Below are 22,943 nucleotides of genomic sequence, written 5' to 3'. Positions count from 1 at the left end.
TGACTTTCTTTGTTCCATCTGGCAGCACCACCCTTTTTTAGCCTTGCCATGTTTTTTGACAGCTGAGGATTGGGCAGCACAGTGCTGCTGTGTTTAGCACTGTTACTTTATAGTAAGAAGATCCTAGACTTGGATCTGTCAGCTGCCTGGGGCCTTCCTATGTGTGGAGTTTTGCGTGTTCTCCTTGGGTCTGCTTGGGTTCTCTCTGGGTGCTCTAGCTTCCTTCCACAGTTCAAACACAGACTTGTTAGGCTGCATTCACTCTGAAGGAGAATTGAATTCTGCTGAGGCCGCAGAAAGTGAGTGACCTGGCAACGTGGGTCAAGATGGGTGAGACTAACTTTTCTCAACTTCCAGGCAGAGCGCGGGATACTGTTGATTGACATGTTTAATGGCAGTAAATACATTAGAGGGTTACCCAGGCAACCGTAGTCTAGAATGTCTGCAAGCAAACAGCAGTCGGCTTCAAAGCCCCGAAAAGCGAGTTCCTTCCTCGCTTCCTACATTTGTCTGTATTAGCACTGCAACAGTCTGGCAACCAGCCTCTCACCCCGTGACCACTGGGGTGTGCTACAGCCCCTCAGTGACCCCCAAATTGCATAAAGAGAAGAAGATGGATGGATTGCTTTATGCTCCACAAAATTAGTTACAGTCACACATGTATGCATGTTTATACATACAACTAGAGTTATTTTGGACAGGGTAAATGATGAGGTCATTCTTTAATAACTTTCCAGCACTGTATTTCATAAATTGGTTAGCAGCTTGTACTGAAGCGACACTACTGTCATCCTCTGCTGCCACATGTGCTGCAGACAGTGCCGAGAGTGTTGTAAATAATCGAATCTGAGCAGTTCTGCAGAATAAAGTATCGGATATGATTACCCAAAACATCCCGAACTGGAAAAGTGTTTTTTGCCATCCATCCATCCTCTTAACCACTTATCCAGTTCAAGGTCACGGGGTTGCGAGTCCAGATGTCCAAACGCAAGGGGTGGGGTACACCCTGGACAGGTTGCCAGTCTATCTCAAGGCAGTTTGAAATCACCAATCAGCCTAACATGCATTTGGACTGTGGGAGGAAGCTGGAGTACCTGGAGAGAACCCACACAAGCACGGGGAGAACGTGTAGACTTCACACAGAGAGGCCTCAGCCACCCGGTGGATTCGCAACCCAAATCCTCCTGCTGTGAGGCAACCACTGTTCCACCTTACGTGTGTGTGTAGATATGTAGATAGATAGATAGATAGATAGATAGATTATTGTTATTGTTAGTTATTGTTACTGTTACCTGTTACGCTCTGAGAAACTCAGCAGCAGCAGAAGCATCTTGACTCACCACAGCCAAACCTCCCATTTTTAAGTCCACAGCTCTGTTTGTTAGTATTAATGCGGTTCATCTGATAACACCTTTCCTCAGCGCACCATGTCCTGTATTCAAATAACTGAGAGCGTGTTTGAGGCTAAAAGGATGACCTGTCAAATAGGTTTGATACTTTCAGATGTTTTTATTTTGTGCATTATGCAAGCGCAGTTTTGTGAATTTTATTTTCCAGTGCCTGGGCTCTGTGACTAACCTCCTTACGTTTTTGACTGTCTCTTGATGAACTGTGAATCATGTTTTTCATAACGGCTTCAACAACAATGAAAACTGAGGAGCAGACAAACAAGTCGCCTGTAGAACGCCGCTATTGAAAGCTCCGGTCAATGTTGATGTGCATGTTTGCTTCTAAGCGAACAAAGCAAGTACGAATATCTTTCAGTGTTTCTCTCAGCACCCAGCGATGAATGACTTGACACTTTTAAAAGGCCCAGAGGGCCAAAAAGCTCTGTGTAAAGAAACAGCTCAGGATTGTTTTAATTCATTATTTGCATCACCGCTGGTTTCATCAGATAATATTTAGGCAATATTTAATTTTCAGAATTTATACTGGATATAAAATGACACTAATAGAGAATTTGGGAGAGCAAACAAAGAAAAACGGTCCGGTTGAAGCCAGAGAAACAGTTTAACTTTAAAAATAGTGTTACAGACTAACACAGATGAGATCAGAGCCACCACAGCGTTTGCTGCTGGTGACTTTTACCACTACATGTGATTTGTTTAGCAGCCTCTGAGTTGACAGACCGTGAGAGACGGAAAAAAGCAGCTCGATTCAAAGGTGATGTGGAAACAATGGTCCAGCTGGTGAATAGGGATCCCAAGGCTGAACGGGCCAGTCGAAAAAGCCATGCAGTGCTAACGGCAAAGGTTTCCCTGGGATATTAAGGCTTTGTGCCTCATACTCACATCAAGCAACACGGGCCCTCTGACTCTGGTGGAAAAAATGAAAAACATCCATAACTGTGTGTTCACTCAACCAAACTGTGGATTTTTTTTATTTTTTAAATGTGGCAGCGTGGGCCACAATCAAAAGCTGCCAAGTGTGCTGCCTCTTCAAGTGTTTGTACATTTAAATATTATGCATATTAGTATTTTTGAAACCTAATCACAACAAAGAAAGAAACAACTTGTTGTTCTTTTTCCTTCTTTTTGTTGATCTGAAACATCTGTACAAGAGAGATCCTGCTAATGGTGTTAGCCATGTTCTATGATTCATGATCGTCTCAAACAGTGTGTAATGTGCAATCGCCTGATTTGCATTGGTTTATACAAGTTGAAAAAAAAAATACAAATTAGTCACTTTCGCCAAAAGAAGGTTTTATCTGCACTTCCATCTTCTGTAATGAACATTTGGTGGTGCTTCTTGATGCATGCTCAATCATCCAGGTAAGAAAATCCCCAAAAGTTGATTCTGTTCATCTGGACTTAGCGATGTAGCGTTTTCAGCATTTTCCCCAATCTTATAAACAGATTGGGGAAACCTGCAGTCAGCTGAGACTGAAGAAGTCACTTGGATGAGTGATGCAACATTTTTCCTACTGAAAACACTACTTCCAGATGAACAGAATCAACATTTTGGGATCTGGTGGTGCTGTGGATACTGCTAATGTTGGTATTGGTATTGGTTTTGAGCAGGAACTCCAGGCCGGTTATGCTACGTACGCTTAATTTATTCTATTCTAACTTTAAGAGAGGTTTTGGGGCAAGTATGTGGTGATTTTTTGAGATACTGATGGTGTTATGATGTCTTATATCATCATCTTGCTTATTAGAGATCGCCAGGCAGTTCAAAAGAGAGCCAGAAAGAGAGGGAGAGAGAAATTAGTTTGAGCCTGTGCAGGTATTAGATTTTGGTTATGATGTGCATCTGCACTTATCTGTGCGCCTTCACCAGTACATTGTTCGGAATCCAAGGTTACTAAACACATTATGTTTTCACGCCCTGCCTCTTCCTGCAATCCTGAGTTAAAGACTCGGGCTGCAAGTGCATGAGAAAAAAATAAAATTTTATTACAGCCCTAGCTCCTGAGAGGAGTGGGAGCAAAAGCAAAGAGACAGTGACAGTGAGTTAAAGAGAGAAAACCTATAAAATCCTTTAAAGCTTCAGAAAAAGCAAGAAACTTCCTGGGCTCACTGTCCACAGATTGCTGGGAAAGGAGTGAGGAAAAAGCTGGATAGACAAAGAAAGGCACAGGAACAGACAGCAGAGAGATGTGAGCTCTCTTCAGTTGCTGTTTGGGTCCCTGGTGTCTGCAGTTCTCTCAGCAAGTCTCTTTTAGGATAAATTCACTGTTCCAACAATTGAATAATAGAGAGGAAGGAGTGTTCATGCAGCAATAAGTAGGTAAAAATGGTCTGCAGAATACCAGAGAGAAAAGACAGTCGGGACACAAGGGGCTTGACCACAACGGCATCTTTTTTTACGTCTTTTTTTTTCCTCACAAGAAAAGCCTCGAAGAAAGGCTGGAGGAAAGGGGTAAAAATAGGCATGCTTACTAAAAGAAGAACATGTTAATTAGACTTTTCTGGAACCCTCACGCCACTGAGTCATTCCCCTGCCAATCACACCCTAATGGCTCCCTCCTCTTTCACACACAGGCTTTCCTCCGCCCTCCCTCTGCTGTCATCTCTCTCGCGCTCTTCTTCTGTCATTTTCTTGTTTATCTGATTTAGCGTGTTTGTGGAGAAAAGGGCATTTTTCAATGATGCAGGCCCACTTACTCAGTCAGTGGCCTGGATAATTACACATCCAGCCACTCTGACACATTTCAGAATGATGGAGGCAATGCTGGTGGGGGTTTATCCACCCTCATTTGCAGGCCTTTAATTATAGCTATGTTTATTTTGTGGTGACTGTGGAAATTAGCTAACCTGGTGAACACATTGGAAGAAATGTTGATTTAACATGTTGCAAAGAAATTCTTAAGCTGCAATCCATGTTTTTCTAAGATTCTTGTGTCATAGTTCAGCGGTCCCAACATTTTTGTTTGTGCCACGGACCGGTTTAATGTCAGACAGTATTTTCACAGACCGGCCTTTAAGGTGTCGCAGACAAATACAACAAAATAAAATGATACAACCAAGTCAAAATCTGTGGTATTTTGTAAATATAATAATAAATGCGAATTCACTGTGTAATTGTGTAACTTTATTAGCAGCGTCCTCCTGAAATGCGCTAACAACATTGAGAGTAACATCCTCCTTTCTGCCCCCTAATGCTCTCTGGTTGCTATGGTAACGTGTAAACATTTCTTTCAAAATAAGACACATGACTACAACACAGGAAAAGACCCAGGGAAACAGAGTTAGCGATAAAAACCCTGAAAACCATACATTTCACACCCAAGCCTCTACTTTCGCGGCCCGGTACCAAACGACTCACGGACCGGTACGTGGCCTGGAGGCTGAGCGCCGCTGTCATAGTTGATCAGAAACTCCAAGCTTAAAAATTGGCATGTACAATGTATTCAATACTGTTGAGGAAGCTGGTTAACATTGTATCTATCCTAGCATCAGTTACATACAGTACTGTGGCAAAGTCTTGAGCTACCACTGATTTCTTTTTAATTGGGTAGGAAAATGGGGAACTATGTGCAGTGATTTATTGAAACACTGGCAAGCATACAGTGAAACGCATAAAAGCAAAAAAAGATTTTATACAATTCTAACAAGCTTGAAAGTTGATATTTGATACGACCACCTTTATTCTTTAACACAGCCTGACTTTCTAGTCAGCGTTCTTGTCATTTCCTTAAGTTGTCTTCAGGAATAGTTTTCCAGGCTTCCTTAAGGCCATTCAAAGCTCTTCTTGGGGGTCGGCTGCCTTTTGTTCTTTTCTCTGTTAAGATGATCCCACACTGCATCAGTAATGTTGAGATCCAGCATCTGGAGAGACCAATCCACGACTGATATGACTGATGTGTTTTTCTATCCATGTATGCTTTTTACTGCATTGGCAGTGTGTTTGGGATCAAACCATTACAAAGCCTACACTGTGTTTTACAGATGGCTGTGGACTCACCCCTCAGGTCCTGTGGCAGCTCTTTGCTGGATTTGTTCTTGTTTCTTAAGAACATGACATACAGACACTGTTCATGTGCTGTAGATAAAAACTAAAAACTCACTGAGAATCCCTGTGTTAATACAGAAATATCATTTTATATCCATCAAACTGTGTTACATTTGCAATTTGTTTTTACCCTAGCAAAGAAGGTCTTTTTTATGTTTGAATGATTCATGGGTCAGTGTTAAATGGATTAACAAATACAAAAATACTCTAAAAATGGTCGTGGTCAAGGACTGAACTGAAAATAAGTGAAAAAGCAGCCAATGTCCAAAGTAAAACTTTAAACTTTCAAAAACTATTGCTCAAGACCGCTTTGAAAAAGAAAGTCAAAATAAAAAGAAATGAGGTGTGACTCGCTGTAATCATCTTACTGTTTTCTGTCTTTGTTGCCCAGGACCCCAGAAGCAAGCACAAGTTCAAGATTCACACATACGGCAGTCCAACCTTCTGTGACCACTGTGGCTCGCTGCTGTATGGGCTCATCCACCAAGGGATGAAATGTGACAGTGAGTATCACCTTGTTCACATGTGTGCATGTGAGCGTGCAGAGCGCGGCCGTGTCAAACACGCTGTGCCGGTTTACGTCCTAGAGCCGCACCTAATGAGAACAGATGGGAATAGGCTGGTACTGTACTACACTCAGACACATCTGCAGCCCAGGCACAATTCACTATCCTGCCCTGCTGAGTCTTCTGTGTGCTCCCATTCTTTCCACCCACGCTCCTCCTTCAAGTCTTCTTCCTTTTCTTTGCATGTATGACCCCAATCCGGCACCATATTTCCCTCATTTAAAGTCTCCTTTCCCTCCCACTTCTTCCCTTCCTTTCCCCTCCGCTGTCCCTGGTATTTTCCCCTGATCACCTACTTCCACACCTCTTTTTCCTTCTCCAACAACAAATTTCTCTTTAGATTCTCCCACTTTTATATCCTTCACTGTACATTTCCTGTTCCCTCCTCCCCCCCTGTTTCCAAAGCCTCTTCATCCATCACCGTGCCTCATTCTCCCTTCCTCTTGTTCTGTCCATCCATCTGTGGGTCTCTGGTGGTGGCCTCATCACAGATGGTAATGGGAGCACACCAGAACAAATTGATGTGGGGAGGCCATCGCTATTACGAGCTGCTTCCCCATCTCTCGTCTCTCCTTGTCTTCTCTCGGCATGTCAGCCTGACAAGCCTGCCAAGAAGAGGAAGGAAGGGAAGAGAGCAGGAGAGACGGATGGAGGGTTAGAGAGGGGAGGACAAAGTGCAGTATATAGAGGGGAAGAAAGGCTGTAAGAAAGTCAGGTGGCACTCTAGCTCATCCCAGGGCGATAATTTAATAATTAAAAACACATTTCTCGTCTGCCTTTTTGATTCGTGACAAAGAGCATCTTTAATTATTAGAATCCAGCAGCCTTTGCTCATGTTGTAACATGATTCAGCACATTTCCTACAACATCCAACCCACTGCTAGTCCACTGAACAGTGATCTCATCTGCTCACAGGGATTATAGCACATCCATGTGGTGATTACTTATTGATGTTAAAGTACTAGACAGCACATTTGAGAAAGCAAGCGGTGCTTTTAATTACTGCTTTTAACCACTTGAAACAGACATTTCTGATTACTCTCTGCAATAAATGTTTTGTCATGTTAGCACAGCATACAGCTCTTTGAGGGGCTCTGTCACTGTGATGCCTAAACACAACATGCTTCAACACTCATAGAGAAACTAATTAATATTTCAGTGGAAATATTCTGACTTACAGAGCTTACAAAAGGTGTCCAAACTTGAGCCTTGTTTAACTGTTTTATCTGAAAGAGCTGCACTGCTTCACAGGCATCCCCTTTGCACTAGTAGAGTAGCTAAGGGCTTTATCTTTGTCAGTATGTGTCTGAAAGTGACACAACTTCCTTTCTTGCCAGCATCTATGTAAGCACAGCAAAGCTTAGGATAAAGTTTAACTTACAGTTATTAAATTAATTATTAAATAATCTTGATCTTTTGCTAACTGGAGTAATTCTGTATATCTTCCTGCGTTGTGGTTCTTCTTCTCGAAAGCGTATTATTTTTGTATATTTTCTTCAGGGGCAGAAGATGTTCTTTACATCAGCATCTTCTTTAGTATATGCAAATACAGTAACTCCTCTTACCCTAAACATTTCTGTTATATAAGTATTCCACCTCAAATTCAGCAAGTGTTAAATTAGCATTTAGCAATAGCATGAATTGTTGCATGACTGCACGCACAAGTCAAAAAAAAAAGCCAAACACTAAGTCCTTTCCAGATGAAGTCAACCCTCTGTATGTTTGTCTCTGTTTCCTGTCTCTTTCAAGCCTGCGACATGAACGTGCACAAACAGTGTGTGGTCAATGTGCCGAGCCTGTGTGGGACGGACCACACTGAGCGCCGGGGTCGCCTGTTCCTCAAGATAGAGGTCAGCGTAGACAGGCTACACGTCACAGGTTGGTTTAAATTATTGTCTGTCAATCACTTGATTGCACAAAAGTACTCAGTCTCAGAGTTATGTTGGATGTATTCATATTCAATTTTTAACTTTAATCTACCACATGAAAATGTTACAGCATTTTTCTAGATGTAGGGGAAGTTCAATTAGATATACGCCATTGCTGTAGGGTTGGGAAGTTTAGTTGGAGCACCTCATGCTTAATTTATGCTACCACGGTTATGTCTGTTTACAGAGGTATTTGCCCACACGGAGCCTATGGAGAGGTGCTTGACATAAATGATGCTCTGTGTGTTGGTCAAATGCTAATTAGTGGACAAGTTGGTCGGAACAGGAATGGAAGCAGTAACAGAGCTCACTGGGAATGGGAAAAGCAAGAAAAACAAGACATCAAAGATAAAAAAAAAAATACAGCATGAAAAATACAGACAGTGGAAGCAGTGACTGCTTTTCATTGCTTGTTTTCACTTCAGGTCTTTGTGCTCTAGCATGTTTCTGGAGCATTACAAGTTTCACTCTTAAGAAGCCAGGATGGATAACTCGCAGACCAAGGCCTTTACCGGAAAAAAATTGGAAATCCTCCTTGAAGGTTTTCTATTTTGGGGGAGAAAATGGGGAAAACAAATTTAAAAAATCCCAATAAATTTAAACTACAATGTGGTAAAATCGTAATGTTACAAACGGCTTGTCCTGGTAAAAGTGAAAGCTGCATGTTAGGATATGTTATTGGTACTCAGTATTGGTAAATTGGTAATGCAGAATGTTTTATATTTGATAAATGGGTTTCTGTAAGTTTCTACATCATCAGTGTGACTCTCCAGCCCCCGAAACACATTTAAAAGCCAGATATAGCAAAAACATATTAATAATCAAATTTAAACAATTAAAACTTAATTTTTTTCACTTCGCAGGTAGTTTCAAAAAATTCGATGATTCATGCTCCACAGGTTTAAGGTTCCTCATTATTTTGTTATTTGTACTGTTAGATAACTGAGTGGTATGAAACCCATTACTTACTTTTAAAAGTTTATTTCTCAGCTGCTTTCTTTGGGCTGTTTCCCATCTTTTTTTTTTCTTTTTTAATAAATTTTGAAAAGTTTTGAAAAAGAAAATGATCCACTGCCACTGGGGCGCAGTGAATCTTGCCTTCTACGCCACGCTTTGATGTAATCCGCCTTTGAAGGATGCAATCCTTGAACTGGGACACAAATCTTGTCTGCTATTTCCATCGAGAAAAAGTTATTTTGCGATAATTATCTTTATTGTTTTATTACCCAGCCCCAGCTGTAATATAAAGTGTTACCTGATTCCAAATCACACTATTTGACAGAAGGATTTACTTAAAATCAGAATCAGAATCAGAATCGTGTTTATTGGCCAAGTATATGTGCAAACACATACAGGGAATTTGGTTCCGGTAGATGGTGGCTCTCAAGCACAGCAATGTAAATCACACACACACACACACACACACACGTGTCTATATACACACATTACACATACATACACATACATACACAAAGCTGTGTAAACCAACTATAAATAACTAATCTAAACTTATATACATAAAATACAGAAATGAATAAAAACAAGAGGAACTAAATCCTCTTCAATTTTCAAGCCTGTAACTTAATAAAAACTGTGACTTATGTCTAAAAATAATGTAGCGTGCTACTTTGCCAGCATAAAAATCAACTCTTTGCTGCTTTTATAGCCTGCGTGCATGCGTGTGTGTGTGTGCGTGTGTTTTCAACACCTCCAAATTATCCTGTCAGTCATAAGCAGCACCTGGAGTGGAGATCTCTCTGGTGTTAAAAACCCTTTGGCAGTGAGAGAAATGACTGCTGGGTCACTTCCACAACCTCTCTCACTGTCACACTCAAGCACACACACACACACATAGATGCGCACGCACACACATGCAATAGCTGGGCGAGACAGCGGTGGTCAGGGAATATGATTGCTGAGGCCAATAAATAGTTTCTAACTCAGTGCAGCTCAGACAGGAATAACCTGCAGGCACAGCGGGAGCAGAGTGGCAGATGTGATTGACGTGGAAATATATTGCTTTCATAAAAAAGTGTGTGTTCGTTTATAGTGTTCAAAATGGGGGGAAAAATGAGGAATATTCAGCATCAGTCTGACATTGATTGTTCGGTCTGCTTGCAGTGCTTTTCAGTTGTTGTTTTTTTACTTTGCAGTTTATTATTTGGTGTGCTGCACACAACATCCAGCTCTTTTGTGTGTATTACTGCTTTGATCTGGTGCACCGCGCTGACAGCTACATGTCCTCTTTTATGTTCTTGTTTTTCGTCTGTCTGTGAATTTGACTTGTGGGATGGTGACGATGGGCAAACGAGGCAGGCTATTAGCCGTGATGATGACAGCAGGGATCTCGTTGACATGGTTACCTCAGTCTTTTTGGCTAGACGGACACTGCTGAAAGTGAACGCGTTTGCGGAGACTGCGGCATAGGTGGCTGCTACCGTGCTGAATTGATAAGCCTTCTTTTTCTTCTGCCTTGCTGTCCTTGATTTTATGCTTACACACGCCACAACACCCACCAGCCTTCCAGTGTTTTTTAAATGTGTTTGTGCTACTTCTCACTGAATGTACCACAGTATGCTCTGCAGCACCTGCTACTGGCATTTGTGTCATTTAATATTTTGATAAAATATAAACTCTGGACTTCTGTGTTTGTTTTCATCATACAGCTGCTCTGTCTGTATTTGTCAGAGCTGCAACATGTGATTATTTCATTAGTCAGTCAGTTAGGTTTGTGCTCAAATCAATCAGACAGAAAAGTCAAGCAGAAAAAGTTGGGACCTGCTATACCTTCTGCAGCTCACATGCTTTAGTTTTTTAGTGTTTTTTTTTTAAAGGTTTTATTTTTGGGAAAGTGCATTTAATCTCATTGGCATTGGTGTTACTGTACAGTAGATTAAAGCTATGGATTATTTTCCAGCAATACAATGTATCTGAGGATGGTGGGATTGCACAGCAATACAATGCGGTCTGTCGTGGTGAAGAGAGAGCTGAGTGTAAAAGCGAAGGTCTCAATTTACCCGTTGATCTACGTCCCTACCCTCAGCTATGCTCATGAGCTGTGGGTAGTGACCGAAAGAACGAGCTCGTGGATACAAGCGGTGGAAATGGGCTTTATCCAAAGGATGGCTGGACTCTCCCTTAGGGTGAGGAGTACAGCCATCCAGGAGGGGCTCAGAGCAGAGCTGCTGCTCCTCCACATCGAAAGGAGCCAGTAGAGGTGGTCCGGGCATCTGATAAGGATGACTCCTGGGCGAGGTGTTCCACCGGGAGGAGTCCCCCGGGCAGACCTAGGACACTATGTCTCTCGGCTGGCCTGGGAACGCCTTGGTGTTCCCCTGGAAAGCTGGAAGAGGTGGCCGGGAAGAGGGAGGTCTGAGCTTCTCTGCTTAGGCTGCTGCCCCCGCGACCCGGCCCTGGATAAGCGTAAGAAAATGGTTGGATGGACGGACATTGCAAACCTATATTTAAAAGGCCATTCAAGTCAAGCAAAATAAGCAAAAAAGCTGTACTTATACACTCACTAGCCATTTTATTGGATATACCATGTAATACTCATGTAATACTTAGGTAAACTGTGGCGTTTCAGCAATGCTCAGTTGGTACAAAGGGACCCAAAGTCTGCCAGGAACACCAGAATATAGTGTGGACTTCTGCTGCTGCAACCCTGTGATTTGACTTGGGATTCAGAGGTGCTCCTGTATACCTTCATTGTACTGAGTGCCTATTTTAGGTACCATGGCCTACCTATCAGCTGAAAGCAGTTAAAAGCATGCCTCTCTCCCTACCTCTGGCATCGGCACATCATTTTCACCCACAGTACTGCTGCTGACTGGATATTTTCTTTTCTTTATTTTTTGGGACCAATTTTGGTAAATAGAGAGATGTCTGTGTGGGAAAACCCCATTAAATCGCAGTTTCTTAAATACTCAGACCAGCCCATCCTGCATGAACCCCCATAACACATTTAAAGTTACTTAACAAAACTTTTATCCCTTCTTTATGCTGCTCAGTTTGAACTAAAGTAGGTCGACCTGACCACATCTCCATGCTTACATGCATTGACTTGCTGCCACGTGATTGGCTGATTAGATAGTAATGTTAACGAGTGGTTAAACACGTGTGCCTGATGAACTGACCGGTGAGTGCATTCAACTTCTATTGACACCCACTCTGAGAACCCGTTATTTAATTTTGTAGACAACATTGACTGTTTTCTTGCATACAAGCAAAAACTTATCAAACCTTGAAGGGGGGCATTATTCAGACTAAAGTGACTAGTTATTGAAATAGCCATGGTTAGTATTTTAATGGTCTATTACTGGCTCTGCCAGCGTACAACAAGCCCAATATTTGCTCTTCTTTTTGATACACATGGGTCTCCATTTGTCTATTCAGCTGTAAAAAGGTTCCACTTTGTTCAACAGAGAGTCATTAACATCATGTGTCTCCTGCTTGGTGTCAAGCAGACACATACAGTGAGTTCACAGGGGCTTCCTGTAGCTGGAAATGAAAGCTGTTAACATAATAATGTTGATGATTTCAGCTAAATAGAAGATCTTTATCATCAGGTGCAAAGAGCGCTTCTACTGTACCATGAAAGTTTTTAAATCCATAAATATAGATAAAGAGTTTTTCATCAAGTGAAATAAAGCTGAAAATGAGACTGATGGGAACGCTGACACGCAGCTTTAAACATGATTGAGAGTTTTCTTTGGTAACAAGTAGATAAAGATCAACACAGGAGGGGCGGGAGAGAAAGTGTGTGCTTTGTGCTGCTTTGTTTTGGTTTGCGTTTTTTTTCCCTCCTCCCTAACGACAGCGGTCTGAACAGCGAAGGCTCAGCTTGTTCTCTGGCTCCCCTCTGGCTCCCCTCAGACAAGTGGCGGGCCTTTGTGGTTCACCGCACGATGTGAACTTGATTAAATCTTTCCAGCCAAGAAAACAGACAAAGCTCTCGAGGCTCTCTCTCTGTTACCCGCTCCTCTCTGTCTCCTTCTTTCTCTCCTCTATCTTTCCTCCAATATTGACTTTTCGTGTTGTCTTCGCCTACCTGTTCCTTTGAGACCTGGGCTCGCCTCACCCGTCTAGGTTTTCCCCACATCCATTTTCTTCCTCAATAGGACATCATCATAGGACCCTATCTTTTTTTCAGTTGAATGACTACTCATTTCCCTCCATAATCTCTGTCCTTTCCTCTGCTTTTGTTCTTCATGGCTTTTTTCTCTTATTTTCTCCATCCTTGCTTGTTTCTTTCTTCTTTCCTCTGATTGCATCCTTCATCCTTCTCTTACTCCTCTCCCGAATTGCCGTTTCTTCTCATGAAAGTCACATAAATAACCTATGGGCATGAGCAGACGTTTATTCTGGAGTTTTAAGAAAAGGCAAACATGCAAACGTCCCCTCATGACTTGCCTACACACACACACACTCAGAGCATCTGAGGATGGCGGATTGCACGGCGGTTTACTCAGGGTGAGATTTTCTACTGCTGACATCTTTGCCTCAGGTTTAAAGCGTAGTTGAACACAAATAAATTTTACCCTGCGCTGACACTGCACATAGTGCCACTAGGCTTTTAGTACACTTAAGGGCTTAATATCTAATATTAGGCCTTTTTTTTCTAAGAGGCTTTTGACAAATATGAGGATAACAGTTACATATCTAAGTGTGTCTGATCAGGGCTTTGAATCGTCTGTGGGTGTGTCTTAAATAAATGAACACACTGTAGTGCGGCTGTAGCCAAAGATAAGGGCTACAATTAGTGAGACTTCACATTGAGTAGCACTCCTTCCTGAAGTTAAGGGGAAAGTTATCCAAACCTACCTGGCCCCATGTGAAAAAATAATTGCCCCCTCAACCTAATGACTGGTTGTGCCACCCTCAGCAGGAACAATTGCAATCTAGTGTGTGATAACTGGCTGGGAGTTTTCCACATCACTGTGGAGGACTTTTGGCCCACTCTTCTTTGCAGAACTGTTTTAATTCAGTCACACTTTAACAGGTTTCTCTAGCACGAACGACCTTTTTAAGATCATGCGGTTGCACTTCAATCAGTCACCCTTTAACCGGACTTATTTTTTAAATTTATTTTTTAAGCCATTAAGAGGTGGACTTGCCGGTGTGTTCCAGACTGTTGTTCTGCTGCATAACTCAAGTGAGCTTGAACGTCAGGACATCATCTGATAGATTTTCTGTCAGGGAGCAGAATTTTTGGTTCCATCAATTAAAGCAAGTTGTCCCCAATCAGCTAAGCAGCCCCAGGCTATCACACTACCACCACCATGTTGACTGTTGGTTTGATGCTGTTTTTATGAAATGCTGTTGTAACTGGACTAAAACCTTACCAAAAGTTCAACTTTTGTCTCGTCATGTTCCCAAAAGTCTCTGGGATCATCAAGATGTCTTTTTGGCGAATGTGAGACAAGCCTTTGAGCGCTTTTTGGTCAACAGTGGTTTTCTCATTGGATCCCTCCCATTGATGCCAGTCTCTTTGTTTTTGTTCATGAACTCTGACCTTAACTGAGCCAAGCAAGGCCTGTAGTTCTTTAGATATTGTTTTGGGTTCTTTTGTGACTTCCTGGATGTCGCCGTCGATGTTTTCTTGGTGTAATATCGGTAGGCCGGCCACTCTTGGCTAGCCAAAGTTGTTCCACATTTGTGGATAATGGGTCTCACTGTGGTTCATCGGTGTCCCAAAAGAACACATTCGTAACCCTTTCCAGACTGATACATTTCAATGACCTTCTTGAGTTCTTGAGTTTGTTGTGATGGTGGTGTGATGTGTTGCTTTTTGAGATCTTTCAGTCTACCTTATCATACAGGACTATTTCAGCAATTTCTTGGTTCAACAGGTCCGGCAGTAATCAGGCCTGGGTGTAGCTAGTGAAATAAAAAAATAAAGGGTCAATTAGTTTTTCACACAGGGCCAGGCAGATTTGGATAGCTTTTTTCTGTTGATAAATGAAATCCTAATTTTGAAAACTGCCCTTTGTAATCACTTAGGTTGTCTTTGTTGAATAATAAAATTAGTTTAATTGAAACATTTAAGTATATACGCAAAAAACTCTGAAATCAGGGCCGATACTTTTCCACAGATGCTGACAGACGTACAGTACAGATATTGAATGTTTGGTAATATTTGATAACACAAATAAAATACAATTATTTTAATATGAAGAGTTTAATGTGTTACTGCAAATGTATGCCTGTCATTTTTGAGAAATCTAGTAGGCCATCTGTTTGTGTGTGAGAGCTTATTAAAATTCAGGACATTATGTTGAAACACAATTTATACACATGCAAAAGATCTCTCCATGTGTGAAGTCAAAAACTGTCTTATAACTCACTAATGTTCATGTTTGGAAGCATTAAATATGATTAAGGTGCTTCAGTTTATCATTACCAGAATGTTCATAGTCTAGTTATGGAGGCTTCAGTTATCATAAAGTTTCTATGGCAGATTTAGGCGACTTGAAACTCTTGAAAATAAGGAGTCCTTGATTTCAGAAAGCTGTCGAGAAAATCAGAGTTTTTATTCAAATCTGCTGGTTTAGTCATTTAAATGTCTGTAGCAGGCTAGTTCATTAAGCTCATTTTAGGATTCATTGGGTCTTTAAAACACCTGATCAGTCTCTCTGCCCAATTCTATAGAAAAAAAAGGAATAGTTATTTATATAGAAGACTCTGGAAAAAGGTATTGTAGTGTTCTGATACTGCAGTGTAAATAAAACCTATAATATCCAAAAATGAACCCTAGTGATCGGACAGACACCGATGAGCAAGCACTTGGTGATGGTGGGGAGGAAGAAATCCCTTTTTAGACTGAACTCTGAGAGCGAAATACTCTATTGGAATAACATGATACTATGAAGTCTTTAAGACAGGATAAGGGCTGCTGTGTTAACACAAAGCCAATGAAGAGAATATAATATGGATGAAATGTTATCTCTTTTTCTCTCCATAAGTATTCTTACTGCAGCCTTTTAGGTAAACTGAAGGCTTTTTGTGAAGCCTTTAGGATAATTGGCTAATAACGAATTATAGTAGTCTAGCCATTTTTTGGCATAACTCTTGAACAATGTGTACCTAATTTGGACAATATTGAGCAGATGAAGGAGGCAGTCCTAGAAATTGGTTTACTTATTCCTCATAGGTTCCTTGTAGTTTTACTGGAAGCCAAAGGTAATAATGTCCAGAGTAACTGTCTGGTTGACGCTGCTTTCTGAGAGTTTTAGGTTCCATTTGTGTCCTAATTAATTTTGTTGTTTAGCACCATGGATACACCCATGAACATTTGTGTCCAAACTTTATAGTTTGGTTGTTAAGCTATGATTGGACATTCACTGATTATGTGCAGGATTTATTGACACTTCCCTTATTGACACCCGTAAACATTTTCAAATGTCCTAATGTTTCATTAAAACTACATTACAGAATATCCTAAACAATGATTCAATCATTTATGTTGTTCCGCGTGTTCTTCATAAGGACATTACTGCATCCTTCATTACCTAAAATCGGAGGCAAATTAGAAACTACCAGAAGCAGCGAGACTTTGAAACTCGTTAAACCCAACATCAAAAGTCAAAATCAAGGTTTCACCCTCTTTTGACGTGAGGGCGAATTCTACTGGTCTGTGAGATAAAATGCAGAATAGCTTGCATGAGATGTCAGTGTCCCTGCACTGACTCTAACAACACTGTAGCTGGTTTTCCAGCAACCTACCCATCACCTTGGTGTGTTTGATGTAAGGACATTGTATTTAATTTGGAGACTAAACATGGAGACAAGACACCAATTTGCTCCATAACTCCATTTCTAACCCTAACTGTAACCCTCAGTAGTTCGAACTGTGTGGGTACAAACAAACTGATATTTGTCAAGGAAGCTTCGAGTATAGTGTATATGTATCATTTGGTTCTAGTATATATATACTAGAACCAAATGATACATATACCGATTTGTTTTTCAAACTGTAAAAGTAATGTCATCAAAGTGCGGTTTCTCTCATTATGCATTCAGTGTGAACAGGTTTGATACTTTGGAGTTGTGATGAGAGATGGAAAGGTATTAGTCTCATTGTGTGTGTGTGAGGCGTGCAGTGGGAACTGGCCCTAAAGCCTGTACTTAATGTCCTAATTGCTATTCCTAAAAGTGACCACAGCCAGAAATAGAACTTTTAAGTTCATTTTGTTTCTCTGTTCCTCTGTTTTCAGATCCCAGGCACTGCACAGCAGGGATCTATCTAGTTCCCATTTGGCCGTGCATATTCCCCCCCCCCCCAAGATTATCAGGCATTCATTGGTTGCACATGGCATTGTTATGCAACAACACATTTGAATTTCAAAGCTTTTTTTGGGAGAGATTACACTGTTGGCCCACAGAAGCCCTGCATGCACGCACCCCGGGATCCAAATGATATGTCATTTTTAGCTGTGGCACATTTTTATCAAGCTGACATTCAGATACAGGAGATAATGTTAGGGTGGTGCTATTGTTGTTATACGTCAAATAATACGCAGGAAATTTGAAACGATTTGCTGGTATCTTTGCATTTGCTGTTGGAGAGATTTTGTTCAACAGCCTTAAGTGCAACAGATAAATTAATTTAAGACTTTTTAGAGAAACGATTGGCACTGGATAATAGACAGCAGTCATTTTCGAGAAGAAACCCTGCAAAACTTCAAAGGCAATGCCAAGGGTTAGTTTTTTTGCTTTGTAGAAGATTTCAGTATGAGGCTTATGTTTGGCTTTTTCACAAAGCATGACAATAGCAGAGAGGTTCCAATGCTGAAGTTACTTATTGACGCAGATGCTTAATGTAAAATATGTCTGCATAAAAACAAAACACACACAAACACACCCTAATTATATTAGCAGCTACCTCATAAGGAGTGAGTAGAGGGGAGGACACAGAAGGCAAGCAGCTCTTGTTGTAGCTAAGCAACAACCGACAGCAGAGATAGTCCTTGATCACTGCTGATGATGAGGTTTCATTGTGTGTGTGTGTGTGTGTGTGTGTGTGTGTGTGTGTGTGTGTGTGTGTGTGTGTGTGTGTGTGTGTGTGTAAATTACATACACAGCACATGCGCCACAGGTCTCTCTCACACACACACACACTTATGTAGAGTCTGTTAAACAGCAGTTTCTGTTTATCCACGCATGGCGTGCGCGCACACACACACACGCCTGTGTGCCTGTGTCTAGTTAGGGTGTTTACATGCTTGCCTAAGTTTCTTTGGCGTTGTTTGGTGCCAGCGTTGCCATGGAAGTGACTGATGCCTGTGAGCACAGCCACAGCCAGCAGAGGGGAGGATTTAGATGAGAACGTGGGAGATTGTCCTTCTGCCGCTTGTTTCATTGTGTGTGTGTGTGTCTGTGTGTGTGTCTGTGTGGTCCGTGAGAGACGCAGAGAGAGAGAGAGAGGCGATAAGACTGGGAAGGTGATTACTGTAGCTGAGAATGTGCACTGGACAGAGAGTTAACTATGAGGTTAAAACAACACAACAATGAAAAAGAGAAGAGCTTTTGTCAATGTTTGCAACTCCAAGCAGGAGACCTATACTGCCCTCTACTGCATTAAGCTGGAAGTGCATGAAGCAATAGGAAGTTGATCAGACTGACTGACTGACTCATTGATAGAATGTACTATATTTACCATTGTGTTTAATGATTTGTTTTGTTTTTTTATACATTGTGTTTTTGTTAGCTCACGTTATTCTTCTTTATTTTGGAAGAATTCATTTTGGCTGACTGGTTAGGGCGAGGCCAGAGGTTGGAAGTCATGAAACATCAAAGGAACAATTTAAGCTTGGATGTAACTGGAAGAGGGTAAATTAATACATGTAATCTGTATGGATACATACAGCATATATGCGGTTAACTCTAAGCTCTTGGCTTGTGAGCCATGGATAACCAAGTCCCTCCATGGGATGTACCACTGAGTGGTTGAGGCTGTGACTGATATGAAGAAATGGTCAGCCTAAAGGACAACACACACGCTCTGATCAGCACAAGAACAAGCCCCGAGCTCCAGCTCCATAAAGGCTGGAGGTGCCCCAGCACATAGTAGCAGGATCTAAGATGCAAGCTGGGGCTGGGATAGTGTAGACGAACCTCTATGCTACACATGTATTAGAAGTCCCCAAGTCCAGTGCCAGAGGTGGTTGAGAACAACACTAAGGCTAATGTCCTGTGGGAATTCAACTTCCAGACAGAGAAGCAGCTGCTGGCCAACAAGCAGACATAGTGGAGGCTGAAGAGGAGGAGTCCCTGGGATGTGACAGTCCCAGAGAGCAGCAAGATTAGAAAGGAGTACCAGGGGCTGAAGGCACAACATCAGAGATCTCTATTCTTCTTCCCTCCTAGATATTTCACGATCAGTTCTAACTGGTATTATTGCAAAGTGGAAGCATTTAGGAACTCAGCCACAAAGTGACGGGCCACACACAGTTACACAGCAGGCTTGCTGAGTGCTGAGGCACATAGTCCATTAAAAGGCACCAACACTCTGCCGAGTCAGTAACTGCCAAGTTCAAAACCTCCTCTTGCGGTAACATCAGCACAGAAGCGGTGCTTCATGGGTGCTTCACGGCCTGGGTTTGTATGGCTGAGCAGCTCCTACAGGTGTAATGTATATGCGATCATATAGTGTACAGGATCCAACCAGATGATCACTGAGATCAGGACTTTTTTGCTTTAAAATGAATATAGCTGATGTTTATGTGTTAATTGACTTGTCATTTAACTCTATTCCACAAACTCAAAGCCTTCATTTGTCTTTCTTCCAGAGTTTTTTTTTACTTTTTCACATCCACAAATGTGAAATCCACCGGTGGAACTAGAACGAATAAGTCGTTCTTTTGTTGTTTTTCCAGAGCTGCTTTATCCTGCAGTGTGTCTGATTGCATTTAAATATACAGAGTGGGGAGAGTGGAGTTGAAAAACATTATTTTACAGGATCAGTGGGATCCTGTTTCTGCTTTCCATCTGTTAAGAGTTTTGTCATTTCAAAATCTCAGATTTACATTTAGTGGCCTGTTGTTTAAAGTAGACTTTGTCCTTCCTTCCTTTCTTGCTTCTGTTTGATCCCTGTTATACATTACATCATATATGAGGGAGTGGCCATTTAACACTAGATGCTGTCGCCATGGTGATGGTGGCCCGCTCATGCCACCTCATCCCCCTGCTCCTGTTGCTGTTATCACTTGTTTTTATGTGATCATTTTTCATGTGTCCTTCACAATATCTGCTCACACATGTTTCCTGCGAGACAGTAAAAGACGTGTTTTCACCTCTTTTGCTTTCACTTTTGCTCATTTTGCAACAGAAAATGTGACTTTTGGCCGAGCATTACACTTCTTTTTTTTTCTTTCTTTGATTTACGTGTACGTGCGCCCTAACACCCACCAGCGTTACACTCCTGTTGGTGTTTTTTCACACTTCAACTTAAGTGAATTTTGACAGTATGCTTTGCCTTGCAGCACCTGTTATGAACATATGTGGTTCCTGATTTGATCAGCCATCTGCCTGTCTATCTAAAGAAGAATCCCATGTATACAGTAGAGTACAAACAGATAATTTGCTTCTGAGTGAAGGTCAGATCGTTCTTGTTGGCTGTTCAGCCGTGGAGTGACTTGCAGTGACTCACCCCTCTTTCTTTCTATCCATCCCTCTCATCAACACTTCATCTACGTTCTCCCATGTGTGCGCCTTTTAACCCCTGAGTCAGTGCGAAGTCACAGTCTTTGCGTTTAGCTGGGAGGTGGGTGGCAAATACTCTAACGCTTATATTTTTGGTAACTCTTTATAATATGGCCTGTGAATAATGGCATAATTCCCCTGTAATTAAATGAAATTTTAATGGATTTATTTTGAAATTATGCTCTAACTCCCTACAAAAATAAAGGCATAGTATGGCAGTAACAAGTCAGCTTTTTACAGGAAAGAAAAGAATAATTATGCCGTAAGAAAATTTAAAGTAATACTTTAATAATTTTAAATACTGCATAATTACAGGTAATATTTCTAAACAATATTCCCCGTCATATGTACACTGTACTTTCCTGGGCGTGTGCTGTATTACGGAGTGGATTTAATGTTCTGTTTGACTTTGTATTATTAATTTGTCCTGTTTTATATAATTACTTACTACTTATATGTATAATGTGTCTTCTCTTCTGTAAAATACCCAGAAGTCAGACAGGGGTAAGCCACTCCGTAGTATGTCCCACTCCCCAAAAAGTAGAGCGTACTTATGATCTAAGATGAGGAAAACTTTTAGTTTTTTCACTGAATTACCGGGAAATCATACAGCACCTAAATAATACACTTCTTAGATTTACTTATAGCATAATTATTTCTTTGTTTCCTGTAAAAACCTGACTTGTTACCTCCTTATTCTAGTGTGCTTCTTTAATATAATTACTTTGTAATTTCAAAATAAAATGCATTTAATTCAATTTAATTACAGGGGAATTACAGCCTAAGTCATGGGCTGTATCATAAAGTCTTACCATATTTTCTGTGTGTCGTATTTCTTCTAGTCGGAGAAGCCAGGAACCTGATTCCAATGGATCCAAATGGTTTATCAGACCCATATGTTAAACTCAAGCTCATCCCGGATCCAAAGAATGAAACCAAACAGAAGACCAGGACCATCCGTTCCTCTCTCAACCCCTGCTGGAATGAGTCCTTCACCTTGTAAGTGACAAAGTTTGTATGTGTGTGTTTGTTTAAATGACATTTTTATCATACTTTCATTAAATCAGGTGAATATTAAGCATGACATCACTGTGTTACTTTCCCTCCTGCTTTGTGTATATGTGCTCAGTAAGCTGAAAGCATCAGACAAGGACCGTCGTCTGTCCATCGAGGTGTGGGACTGGGACCGAACCACTCGGAATGACTTCATGGGGTCCATGTCGTTTGGAGTGTCTGAGCTCATCAAAGCTCCTACAGTTGGATGGTCCGTTATGTTTCTGACTCTCGTACACTCACTCATGCATTTCAATAATTAGAAATGTGGCTAAAGAAGCTTTATTTGATGGTTGTTCTATCAGTCAGTAAAAAAAAGTAGAATTTACATCAATCAGTTCAGTAATTCACACTTTAAACTAATAGTGAACTAATTATATGAAACTTGTGGAGTGCTACGTGACTTTTAAAATCCAGGATGATGCCAGGATTTGGCAGAAGTCATAATAGTCCAACTTCCTTAGCTTATTCTCTTTCCCCCTCACATAATAGCTAATGCTGTTATCATAATCTGTGGTAGAAAGACAAGATAAGTGGTAAAAAACATAATGGAGCATCAGTAATATAAATGATATATTCTATTACTGTGCTGTACTGAGTACCGTATGTATCACCGAGTACAGAGTTAGTGTTAAGTTAGTGTTTCATGTGTGAACATCACATACATTTACAATCTGGAAATAAACCCAGTGACACACACACACACACACACACTACATACCTTCATTGTGTTCCTAATTATGTGTGGGCCCAATTTACAATTACAAACATCAAATGAATAAATTGGATTTATCAATGACACTTCAAATTTCCAATGATATCCCAGGTTAGAGGATGCCACTTATAATTGTGATAATTGTGGGAAGTTCTGCAGTTATGTATGTGCACCATGCTGTTATACTGTTGGAGGACTGCATGAATGGAAGAACTACTGTCCAGTAGCCTCATTTTCAGGCATCATTCATGCATTCATTGTTTGTGCATGATTGTGGGCGTTCAGAGAGCTGAATAGGAGGATGGTCAATGTGAACACTTTTAGTTGGCTTTTGTCCGCGCTGTTTTATAAGAGTCAAAATACAGTTCGGTACGTGTGTTTATATAAACAACCACGAGCTTTAAATTCTGTCAGTGCCAGTAACACTGGAAAGTCATATTTACAAAAACTTAGACAGCAATGGAAGCTAGTTTTAAACGTCATATTGTAGATCATCTGCTTTATTTTTAATATAGAGCTTATTTG

The 22,943-nt window shown here is 41.1% G+C and overlaps 1 protein-coding gene across 2 annotated transcripts in view; it reads left to right on the top strand.

Annotated features, from left to right (window-relative positions):
* Positions 1-22,943, top strand: part of prkcab (protein kinase C, alpha, b) — a 121,117-nt gene that overhangs the window by 74,440 nt on the left and 23,734 nt on the right. For both annotated transcript variants that reach the window (XM_084926049.1, XM_084926048.1), the window contains exons 4-7: positions 5,846-5,957; positions 7,770-7,898; positions 21,493-21,649; positions 21,780-21,914. In XM_084926049.1, the coding sequence (XP_084782175.1) occupies positions 5,846-5,957; positions 7,770-7,898; positions 21,493-21,649; positions 21,780-21,914 (533 nt within the window). The remainder of the gene's footprint in view (positions 1-5,845; positions 5,958-7,769; positions 7,899-21,492; positions 21,650-21,779; positions 21,915-22,943) is intronic.

The sequence above is a fragment of the Perissodus microlepis genome, chromosome 4 (genome assembly GCF_051167445.1).
Source record: "Perissodus microlepis isolate ML-2025 ecotype Zambia chromosome 4, ASM5116744v1, whole genome shotgun sequence".
NCBI lineage: Eukaryota > Metazoa > Chordata > Actinopteri > Cichliformes > Cichlidae > Perissodus > Perissodus microlepis.
This window is presented reverse-complemented; position numbering and strand designations above follow the sequence as displayed.